General features: G+C 37.0%; 1 protein-coding gene across 1 annotated transcript; it reads left to right on the top strand.

Moving 5' to 3' along the window:
* Positions 1-5,832: 5,832 nt before the first annotated feature.
* LOC133525268 (uncharacterized) lies at positions 5,833-8,934 on the top strand. Its single transcript, XM_061861562.1, has 2 exons — positions 5,833-5,990; positions 7,975-8,934. The coding sequence occupies exons 1-2, from the start codon at positions 5,943-5,945 to the stop codon at positions 8,434-8,436; spliced, it is 510 nt and encodes a 169-aa protein (XP_061717546.1). The 5' UTR covers positions 5,833-5,942; the 3' UTR covers positions 8,437-8,934.
* The last annotated feature ends 3,106 nt before the right edge of the window (positions 8,935-12,040 follow it).

Here is a 12,040-nt window from a genome sequence, read left to right as displayed (position 1 = left end):
ATAATATAGAAATGAGCAACATATCCCATTTATCAACAGGTTCCTTTAAGTTTCTAAGTGCATGCAGATGCTGCTGCACTTGTGATACAAATGACCTTATAGAGGCCGCAGTTCCCTTAGGCATGCATGGGATGTCTAAGATAACATATATATGGCTTATGATTAGCCTAACATTATTGTCATATCGCTTTTTTAACAACTCTAATGCCTCCATATATGAGACATTGACTAAAGGCAAATTTACAATGACAGATAGTGCTTCATCAGACAAAAACTTTCTTAGGTAAAACAACTTCTGTACATCTGATAATGTTTTGTTTTTATCAATCACTGCTATGAACATTTCATAAAAGGGTTTGAATAGGGTAACATCCTCACCATTGTACACTGGTATGTCAACATGGGGCAACTTTGATGAAGAGACACCAGCAGCTTGAACTGTATCTGACCCTCTTAGAGACCTGAGCGCCTCATTAATCTTCGCTATTGTGTTAAAGTAGCGGTCCTCAAAGTCACCTGCATCCTCTGTGTCCTTGTCATCAAGGCTCAATATGTCCAGTTGGATTCCCTCGTAATCTTTGAGGGAAGAGGCTAGCTTCTCCTTACGAGCCTCCAAGGAATCAAGAGAGGCGGAATTTAAGGTATTGGGGTCGTTGACAAACTGCTCGATGCGAGTCATAGTTGCCTTGACTTGGCCGCGCATTATTTTTAACTTCTTGAGCTCCGCCATTGTTGTATTTCACGAAACAAAACGCTCAATACTGTTTAAGCACAAACCCGCACTTTGATAACACAAATTTGTTAATGATTGCAGTTGAAATACTTTATTACAAGTTGCAAAGCCCGTGAAGAAAATTCCTATTGAACAGACGTCACTTTTGACAGCCAAAAACGTCACTTTTACCGCCAACTCTTTAAAGGCACGCACACACGCACCGACCGATGATCCGTACTACCAACCTTACAATCTAGTCCCACCTGAGTTGACAACCTTGTCAAAGTATTCTCGTTGTACCGCTCAAATAAATCCGCCGGTACTTGCACAAAAATTCCTTTGTGCCGACGAACGGGAACTTTCCTGATGATTGTTGCAGCACGGAGTTAAACGATTTCAGGATAATATCAACCGAAATCACGATGATAAATTCGCCCAAACAATGGGTTGGGCGAGGTTGCGGCGGGCGGCGACAAGATATAGCAAGTCACCTTCGCCCAGCCAGCAAACGAAATACGTAGTAAAACCACGGAATCACTGATTCTAAACTTTTAAAAAGCTCGAAGGACCAACAATCGCATGTTTGAATCAAAATGCGATTAGGAGAAATAACTTTTATTGAAAGCTAAATTATTTTATTACGCTAGTACATTCAGTTATGGCACAGAACGAAATAGGCCCTTGACAGCCCAACATAGACACAACTCTTCTCAAATGTTGCAAGCAACAAATATTAAACATAAAGTTTACAGCTATGTTGAGACTTGTCTCGAACACGCTGTATTATTATTTAAAAAAGATTTGTTACTTAATGGGTTGCCCCTAACGCAGGTAAAGATTGTATATATGTATAATAGTTTAAGTTCTGCTTGTGTTTTAATCTAATCCAACTCTTATTTGTACGTCACTGGTTCTTGTAACAGAATGAGGCTTGGGATAGGTTCCGACCCGAAATTTAAGAACGCACGATTATTGCAGCCCTTTCTTCTCGTTAAAAATTGAAGACTACTTATTTCTTGACAATCGCTGCTGAAGTTTTCACCTGCTTGCGCCTGGTGGGCCCGCGTAGCTCTCAGTAGCACCTGCTGCCAGGATTCATCGTTTGGCTCGATGAAGATTCAAGAACATTAAGGCCAGTGACGATATTTTATTGTTTTAGAGTAGACTCGCATACTGACAGATATTAGTTTATTTTATTGTACATATTTTTACAATTATATTTTTACTATAAGAAGCTGGTTTCATTTAGTTATTACCGTTTAGTTAGCCAACTACACGCCCGCGCGGGTTTGTACCTGGTGCAAAGGTTATCCATCGCCATTCAACGTGGCAATGCGGCTAGTGTTATGTACCTTTGCGCCGGGGACAACTTGGGGGGTCTTTTTGACTAGGCTTAAGTTAGTCTTAAGTTTTGTTTTGTTTTTATGTAATGTTTTTTTACTGATTTCCATCTTCGTATTTGGCGGAGAGTTCCGTTGTCACATTGCAAATTAGGATGTGGTGACATTAGGCTGATTTAACAAAAAAATTGCCAGATAAACAAATTGAGAAAATCGCACCAGGCACATCCTTCGCTCTGAAATTTTTAATAAAACTAAGTTGATTATAATATTTATAATAAAGGCAAATTTTGTAGAAATAAAACGTGTTTAAAAATGTTAAGTTGATTTTTTCAAATTAAAAAAAGTTGGAAACCTGTTCAGGAAATTGAATTATTTATCTTTTTTCAGAACTGGGTTTCCAAAAAACTTAAAGAAGAGAAGGCAGTGTGATAATGTAAGCGTAGATAGTAAACTTGGACATGGAATGACCATTTGCACCTCTATTTTAGAGCCAGATTACTGGACGTGCCGGACCATCGAACTGCTGGATTATCGAGATTCCATTGCATTCTTGTGGAAGTGGATAGGGCACACCCTTCGAAGACCAGAGGACAACACGGCCAGGATCGTGTTAATGTGGAGGCCGCAAACATAAACAGTAAGTCATGGAACGCTTTGGAGGAAGCTTTCACATGCCGACTTAACAGAGAAGACAAATACACAATCAGTCTTGATGTTTTTTCCTAGCCCATATTGGTATATCACTACTGGGCAAAGGCCTCTGGCCTCTCGTTGCTCCATATATATTTAATATATTGTAAAAATAAAAGCTTATGTTGCATTTAATATTCTTGTTTTTATATTATGCTTTTTTCAGATATTAGCATAAATCAGTATTACTATTATCTTGTATTAAGCTAAAATATTTTTAAAAACTTAAGTTATTTGTTTTTTAAGGAACAAACCCTTAAAACCACTATATTGATATTATTACATGTCCAAACATCTAGAACCTAACATCACATTATGAACCATTTTAGCACAACTTAATTTAACTTAACTAGTCAGAGATCAGTTCAAGATTTCAAATTCAGATTCAAGATTCAAAAGCACTTTTGAAATAACATGTTCAATGGATTCCTGCATCAAACTTAAATGTAGTATAAAACAAGGTCTATGATAAAGACGCAGCCTCTTCAATACGAAAAATAACGGACAGACCGAAAAGAACCGAAAAGTAAGTATATAAACAATATCATTGCATTGATTACTTAGTCGGTCCGATAAGATCACATCATCTTTGATTGTCCGTTCTTTGGCATACAGCGCCTTGTGCTAATGGATGAGCTGCTAACCTTTTCAACGCCAAAGACAACTAAAACGGTCATCGTCTGTCGTGCCCGCGACGCCAATGACCATTAAAAAGGCTATGGCGGACGTTGTCAAAGCGACTTTCCTACTGTCAGTTAAGCTTACTATTCGCTCTTCACCAGTTAACTTTTTGGCGTCCATGGCATTTCTTGACATGTGTGGAAAAGCGTTGAAAAGGTTAATAATTATGGAGCACAACAAAACATTACATAACATTTATAAGTTTCGCGGCGGCACAGCAACAGGTGAGCTTGCTTAGGGGCGAGTCCCAACGCTGCCCCAGCGTACTTAGGATGCTGTTCGTGCTGCTTCGGCTGCGAGTGAGGAGTGACCCGCATCGCTTCCTCATGATGGCGAAAAAACAGTCTGTTCGTGCCTCAGCAAACATCGGTGAGGCACTACAATACCGCGGCAGCCGAACAGCATCCTAAATCCATCATTATATTAGACACGCAGAGCGCTATACGCTTGTATAGCGCTCTTGGCCCACAGACCGCACGTGTAGAAAGTATTCGCTGTTATCTCGGGTAATAAACCGAGATAACAGCGAATACTTAGTATTAACTAGATACGGCGCGGATGCGGGCATAAGTGTAAGGCCCGAGTGGATGATCGAAGCGGAGGGTTCGGCAGGGCGTGCAGCGTGGCGGCGGGCTCACAAGTGATTTGACCAGCGTGCACTAAGGCCACTCCTATACGTTTGCATTAGTTTAACATGCACGTCGCACGCCCCGCCCCACTGCACGCCCAACTCGAGCGTCCACTCAGGCCTTATACTAATAGATAACAGCGGTTGGTGATCGGTGCGTAGAATGAATGGTTCCGCACGTGCATACAAATACATACTGATGATATTTCGTTATTCCGAAAATCAAACTTTTTGATTCTTTTTGTATTCGCGCATATTTTGTTTCTGCGGCATTTAAACTTTGGGAAGCGAATAAAATTGTAAGTTCGGACCCGTTTGGCTCAATTCACGATAGAATAGCACCAAGGCCTGACGGATTGACGCTTGTTACATCTATCTAAGAGGGACGCCACAATACGTGAGACACGATAGCAGATATCTCTCATCGTGTCTCACGTATTGCAGTATCTATCTTAAAATAATAAATATATCTAAATATAAATAAGTTTTTTTTGGTAAATGGGTAAAACGAAATTAAGGAGACATTTAATCAAAGCCGATGATGTCCCGATGTTTGTATGTATGTGTGTGTATGTGTGCATGAGTGTATGCAAGTATGTAACCATCTCATAAATTTTCAACTTTTAATATTTTTCATCACACTTGCTCGAAAAAGATCTTACTTCATGCAAGTTTATTGAAGGACAAAGGCCCATATTGTTCCTGCGGGAGTTATGGATTGTGGAAAAAAAGCTATTACTCCCAAGGGAGTTATAGTTTATTTTATTTTATTGTGTCACTAATTCATACCAACCAAGTAGGTATAAATGAGTTTTACTTTTAAAACACTGAATTATATTCTTTTTTTGTTAAAAAATATTTAATTAAATTAATTGAATAGCCGTTTCATATATTTTTACACAATTTTCAATCGTGGCTGAATAGGTGATAGGTCTGGGCCTTCGATGCCTAACCTGTTAAAGAATGTCAATATGGCGGACGAATATTTAAAATGTCACCGTATTTAAGAATAATTTCGATTAAAATTTAGTTTTTTCTTCGCAAGTGCGGTGAAAAACATTGTGTGTAACTCCGGGGGTAAGAATATTGCAAACTGGGGTCTTTTATGCACTCCAGCCTGCGGCTGTCGTGCATCTAAACAACCCGTTTGCGAAATTTCACTTACCCCCCCTCGTTGCATAAATAAATAAATATTATAGGACATTATTACACAAATTGACTAAGTCCCACAGTAAGCTCAATAAGGCTTGTATTGATGGTACTTAGACAACGATATATATAATATATAAATATTTATAAATACTTAAATACATAGAAAACACCCATGACTCAGGAACAAATATCCATGCTCATCACACGAATAAATGCCCTTACCAGGATTTGAACCCGGGACCATCAGCTTCGTAGGCAGGGTCACTACCCACTAGGCCAAACCGGTCGTCAACATTATATTATATAAAAACTGATGGTCGATTCTGATGGCATTAAAAACAACAAAATCTTATCATACACAAACAAGGAAATACACACAATTATAATGCAATAATATTTTTATTGAATCTTTATTCAAAACTCGACTAATCTATGTCAATATTATTATCATCAACAGTCTTTATAAGTGATATCGGGGGTTTACCGGGTGAGTAACGATCGTTTACTGCGCTTACCTTTGTCTGGGGAGTTTACTCATATCATTTCTGTAGTCATAACTTGTTTTTCCTTATGGAATTATCCTCATGCAGGTTTTATTAGCTTGTTTTCCCTTTGCTGCAACAATGATGTCATCTTTCGGTAGACGGTTATAAGTACGGAATGATACGTGCAATGGTAGTCTGAGCTTTCATCTCATAGTGATCGAAGCGCTAATAAAAAAATAATAACAATCATGTTCGTGCCAACATTCGTAGTGCTTTTCACCCTTGCGATATATCAGGTAAAACCCATATTTTGTTTTAATTGTATACGTGTTTTTTCACGAAATAAATTTTTTTTTATTTTTATTTATTTATTTAATTGTACTGACTAATAATGAGAATATACAAGGTGTAACAAAAATAATGGGGAGCCGTTTAAGAGCATATGGATCGTGTCATTCACGACGACGCGTTCCTTGACTCGTGTTGTCACGTTATTAAGGGTTAGATTTGACAAATCTGCGTGTCAACGTGGGTGACACGAACTATAAACTGTGTAGGTACAGTACAGTTTTACCCTTATCGGGTATACAATTTTTTTTTATCTTAATTTATTAAACAAAAATTATTTGTGTAAGTAATGTAAGTATAGTATCATAGTAGTCTCGACTTGTGTCTATTTCCATATCAACTCTTTACAATCCTGCACCAAACTATTTCTGTTTAGCCCAATGGTTGACTGGTAGAGAATGCCTCAAGGCGTTAAGTCCGCCATTTGTACTCTTTTTGTAAATTTGTGCAATAAAGTTTAAACAAACAAACAAAAAGGTTTACTATAAATTTAAGTTTACACACTTATAAAATTCTTTTAAGTTATAAAACCCAATGAAGAATAGAAGAGTATATGGCATCTATTACGGTTTATAATTTATAAAGTACCTAGCAGGGATCGAACCGGTTTTTTGGAAAAACTTTAAAATAAACATATATTTCCGTTTATTTTATACTCCAAATATAGGACTCGGTTGTGTTTTTAGATAACGACTTCGTATTATTAGATTGCCCAAGTAGAAATGAAATAATTAACAAAGAACGAAAAAATACCGTTTTCGTTCCCATACAAAAAATACCGGTTTCGTTCCCATACAAAAAATACCGGTTTCGTTCCTATACAAAAAATACCGGTTTCCGATCCCTGGTACCTAGTATTGTGACTATTTAAAAAACACATAAAAATATTGATTAAAATAATTTGATTTGTTATTGTTTGTGAAAAATCTGATGTCTTATTTGCTCACTTTATCAGCAATTTATTTAGTATATATACCTATTAAAATAAATAAATTCATAAAAAATAACATAAATGACAGAAAATCTTGATACATATATTATTCGTTATATATTAAATAAGAAATTAGCGTAAACTGAAATAGATGTCATACTTAAATCAAAGAAAAAGTGACGAAACATTCCAGCCTATTTATATGCAATTGTATCTGCTATTGTAACCTGAATTACTATATATGCAATAAAACATTCATTCAGGGATGAAGGCCGGATCCGACCTTTAGCTATCGCGACCAACGCCATGAACCCCTAGTCTACCTCGCCACGACGTAACCTGTTCCCATTTCTTGATTTTGTGCCACCACAGAAAGACTAGGCAGTGTTGGCCGAAAGTTAATTAAAATTGAAAATATTGAGAATTAACCATTAACCGTAACGGAGGGTTACATATTTACGGTTCAATTTATATAATTTATATTTAATTATTTATTGACATTTAATTCTAATTAACGTTCGGCCAAAACTCAGCCTAGGCGTCATTGACCAGCTCCGGGTAAGCAGTACGTACTCGCACATCCTATCCTATCCTATCCTTAGAGCTGGTTACAGACGCCTAGTCTTTCTAAGGAGGGCTTCTGTAATATATGACATCTATTTCGGTTTATAATTTATACAGGGTGTAATCGTTAAGTGTTTAAATGAGTTTATTTCGTAAGTAAATTTGAAAGATTAAAAAAACTGTCATCAAAAGTACGTTACCTTATGAGTAAAATTACATTAATAACTTTAGAAAAATAAAACTTGAAATATCCAAAATATAAAGTTTAAACGCCCCATACGTATATTCGATGGGGCGATAACGTAAATTCCATGTCAGTTACCATGTTACTTTAAATACACAAATCAAAATATTTGATAAAAATAATTCGATGTGTTCCCAAAGTTGCATAACAATTTACGTGATTAATAAATAACACATTAATTCACTACCAACAGGTTGCGTCAGCGCCCGTTGACGGCAGGGTCGAATTCGATGGATCATACAAACGCCTGTACCTGCCTTACATCCAATCAGTAACCAAGGATGGCACCAAAACAATTCTGACATCCCAAGACTTGCTAGACTTGAGCCAAAAGCTAAAATCTGGAGAAGTACCGGTAACAACTACTCATCAACTGATTGGCATCAATGGGTTCAATTACACGCTATCTGACCATCAATTGCGACGCATGGTGGACCATGAAATTGCAGCAATCGTCGATCCGAAGAATCTCAACCAGCCAGGATTTGGACATTTATTCATCACCGTTGACAACAACGGGGTCGTACAGACTTTCATCTACAATTTGACTCTGCAAGAAGCTATGGAGTTAGTTGAAAAAGAAGGTTATCCGAACTCATCCTCCAGTGATTCTTATCACCAAAATAAACCTTCAACTGCCAGAGACGCTTCTTAAATTTAAATTCAATCTTAACAATGTACAGTGTGTAAATTCAATACGGGTGAATATTTAAACGGTGATTAGCATAGGACTTAACAAGTATATTGAGATAAATTAGATAAATTTTGCTAAGAAATACAATGAAAATATTAACCATACAAAATAATTCGGGCCCAATGTAAACCAACACACAAGTTACGAAATACGAGCTAATTAAAGTAACTGTCAACTCTTGTTTGCATTTACTATAAAAAGCTCGTATCTCGCAATGTCATGTCATGTTATGTCTCGTAATGTTTGCAGTACCTACATTGAATTTGCTGCTCGGTAAATTTATACAGATAAACTCGGATAAATAATTCTGTATCTGGTTTAATTTATCGCCCGTATTGGATTTACACACTGTATACCTACTCGTTATTTCAGACTGATAATGATAATAACAATAATTTGTATTTTTATCATTTATATTTTGTATAAAATGTATTAAAGTAATGAAACTTGTTGATTGAACTGGATATTTTTCAATTTATTACAAATACTCCTTAGCTGGGACCTATTTCTCGAACGGAATTAGACTGATATTATTGTTATTAGTCCACGAACTGTCAAGTCGTATGCGTTACCATGGCAACACACTAATAATATTAGACTAATATCGTTCGAGAAATAGGCCCCTGGGCCTTTTTACCCGCAGATACGTCATCATCCGCAAGTACAGCGGAAATTATTTTGAGTGACGACTTTCCCAAAGGTTTTTTACCATAATAGTTATTAGGAACAAAATAAGAATAATAAATATTATGGGACAATCTTACACGAATTGATCTAGCCCCACAGTAAGCTCAATAAAGCTTGTGTTGTGGGTACTACACGATGATATATCTCTCTCGAGATATAAAATTAAAGAAATTGGAACCTTCTATTTTAAGATCAAATTTCTTCAAGTTTATATCTCGAGTAATCAACTTATTCCCGCCGTGTACAGATAAAAGATTTAAATAAAATAGAATAGAATTTGTTTTATTCATAAACACACAAACAGTAATAGACATACATAAAAGAGAACATATCTGTGGCCCTAGTGAAAAAGGGTACAAGTCTCTGGCAGTTTAGGTGTATAAGGGCATAGTGTTACGTGGAACTTACACCCCTTTACACCTGCGCTGCCAGAGACTTGTACCCTTTTTCACTAGGGCCACAGATATATAGTGAGGGTAAAGTGTCACGAAATGGCCTCATCTCAGCATGTTGCTGGCGACTTCCAGCGCTGATCTTCCGATGAGACCATCGAGTGCGAAATAATCACGGAAGGTAACAAACAAAAGGAAAGAAACATATACATAAAATAAACCGAAATAAATTACGCACAGTAGACAAGCTAATGCAAAAAGAGATACAACATGACAAACATACTTAACACTAAGTTTAAATAAAATTTCACGGACGAAACGAACGTACCTGTACCGGTCCGGTCGGATCTTATCGTGGCGCGGCATTAAGCGAATTACATACTTAAATACATATAAAAATCCATAACTCAGGAACAAATATTTGTGAATGCCCTTAACAGATAAATAACTGGCCTTACCAAGATTTGAACCCGGGACTTCCTGCTTCGTAGGCAGGGTCACTACCGACGGGGCCAGGAAGCCGTTCAAAATTCAATGAAGCTATTGTACGATACTGTGTGATGTCGTGGAGGCGGACCTGCGTGGGCTGAATGCCAATTCATGGCAGGAAACCGCGCTGGATCGGGACAGGTGGCGTTCTCTCGTTTCAGAGGCCAAGATTATTTTTGGATCGCTGAGCTCAAGCAGTCAGTCAGTTTATAGTACGATACTGTAGGTACATTTCGATTTATGTAGGTAGAGAGGTCATGTATAAGGTTTCACTTTATGGTACCCTTTAGCTTGTTCGCTGGTGGCCTAGCGTTCTTAGAGTGCGACTTTCAATCCGGAGGTCGCGGGTTCAAACCCCGGCTCGTACCAATGAGTTTTTCGGAACTTATGTACGAAATATAATTTGATATTTACCAGTCGTTCCCGGTGCAGAAAAACAACGTGAGGAAACCGGACTAATCCCACTAAGTAGGGTTGCCATACGTCCCGTATATACGGGGCTGTCACTGTATTTAAGTATCGCGTCCCGTGTTTTTAAGGAAGAAGAAGGTAACCTTTGGCTTGCTCATATCATCAGATCATAGGGAAGTGGAAATACATCAGTTCAAGTCAAATATATTTATTTAAATTTTATACAGGACAGTCTTAAATAAATCTTAAATGAACTAAACAATTACATACTATAAAGATAACAAATACATACTTAAACAATACATTAAAATAAATTATTAAAATCACATAATTATTACAATACTAAAATTTAATTTACAAAAAAAAGTATAAATAAAAGAAAGAATTAAAAACAAATAATTAAAAAAAAACCACAAACTCTAATCCAAAATAAGGCCGTCAGTCAAAAATCCCACCCCGCGTCATCCCAGACACAAAGGTGCCCAAAACGCTCGCCGCATTACCGCGTTGAAATTAAACAAAAAGCGCGTTGAAGTTCAAGTAAAATTTTATAAGATCCCTTTCGATATTGACTGTCTCTTATGTTGGCGTTTCCTTTAAAGAAGACCTGAGGGCCTGTCGCGAACACAGAAATTCGCAAATTGCGGCCATCTTTCTCACTAACTCTAAAGACGCCTTAGTTGGAGTAAAAGACAAAAACTTCGGTGTTCGCGGTAGGCCCTCTGTCTCCAATATCTGTCCTATAGTCCTTCGCAGTATAAAAACACAAAACACCAAGGATACCCCAACCCAAACCCCAGGATAAGGATAGGGGTATCCTTGTCCAGTCCCTATCCCGTCGTAAAGCAAATTACTGCCAAAAATAATGTATACCTAAAATAAGAAAATTAATAACCATCCGGGTAATAACTTAGTTTTTGAAGTCGATGCCAAACCAAAGTAGTAGAGAACTAAAACCAGTTCACTTGAATAAAAAATACATTGTTTACTCATTAATTCATTCATCAAGCAAAGTATGTTTTTATTGGTTTGGCACCGTCTTCAAAACTAAGTAATTAATTACCCGGATGGTTATTAGTTTTCTTATTATTAGGTATTAATAGTTCACAGCCGTAGTTTTAAGACTCCATAAAAATCTACCTTTTAAAACTGTCAATGTAAAACACAGAAGAGCCCGAACAGTCGCACCTATGCCTCTTATCAAGTCTGCAATGGCAGCTAGACAGTTCGAAGTACAAGCTGCACACTTGTATAATCTAATTTATAAAAAGGTCAATATATACGCATTAAAGTACTACGAATGCAAACATACTGTCAATGGTTGGTTAACTGGATTGAGTTATGATGTTGTAGAAGATCTTTTATTTGTGAAATCCTAGCATACGTGTAGTCCTAATTAACTAATTATGTAATACGCGACCTGTTCGAGGTGCTTTTGATCCCTAGTTATTTCTGTTTCTTGTTTAAATGGTCGAATCTTACATAAAATTAAAGCTGGATCTTTTATCTTAGTAAATATAAGATGAAAATTAGATGGCGAAGAAATTAACCCCGTGTTCATGCATAAGGGAAGGAAAGTAGCTATA

Source organism: Cydia pomonella, chromosome 14 (genome assembly GCF_033807575.1).
Source record: "Cydia pomonella isolate Wapato2018A chromosome 14, ilCydPomo1, whole genome shotgun sequence".
In the NCBI taxonomy this organism is placed as follows: Eukaryota; Metazoa; Arthropoda; class Insecta; order Lepidoptera; family Tortricidae; genus Cydia; species Cydia pomonella.
Note: the sequence above shows the minus strand (reverse complement) of the source record. Positions and strands in the feature narration are given on the sequence as shown.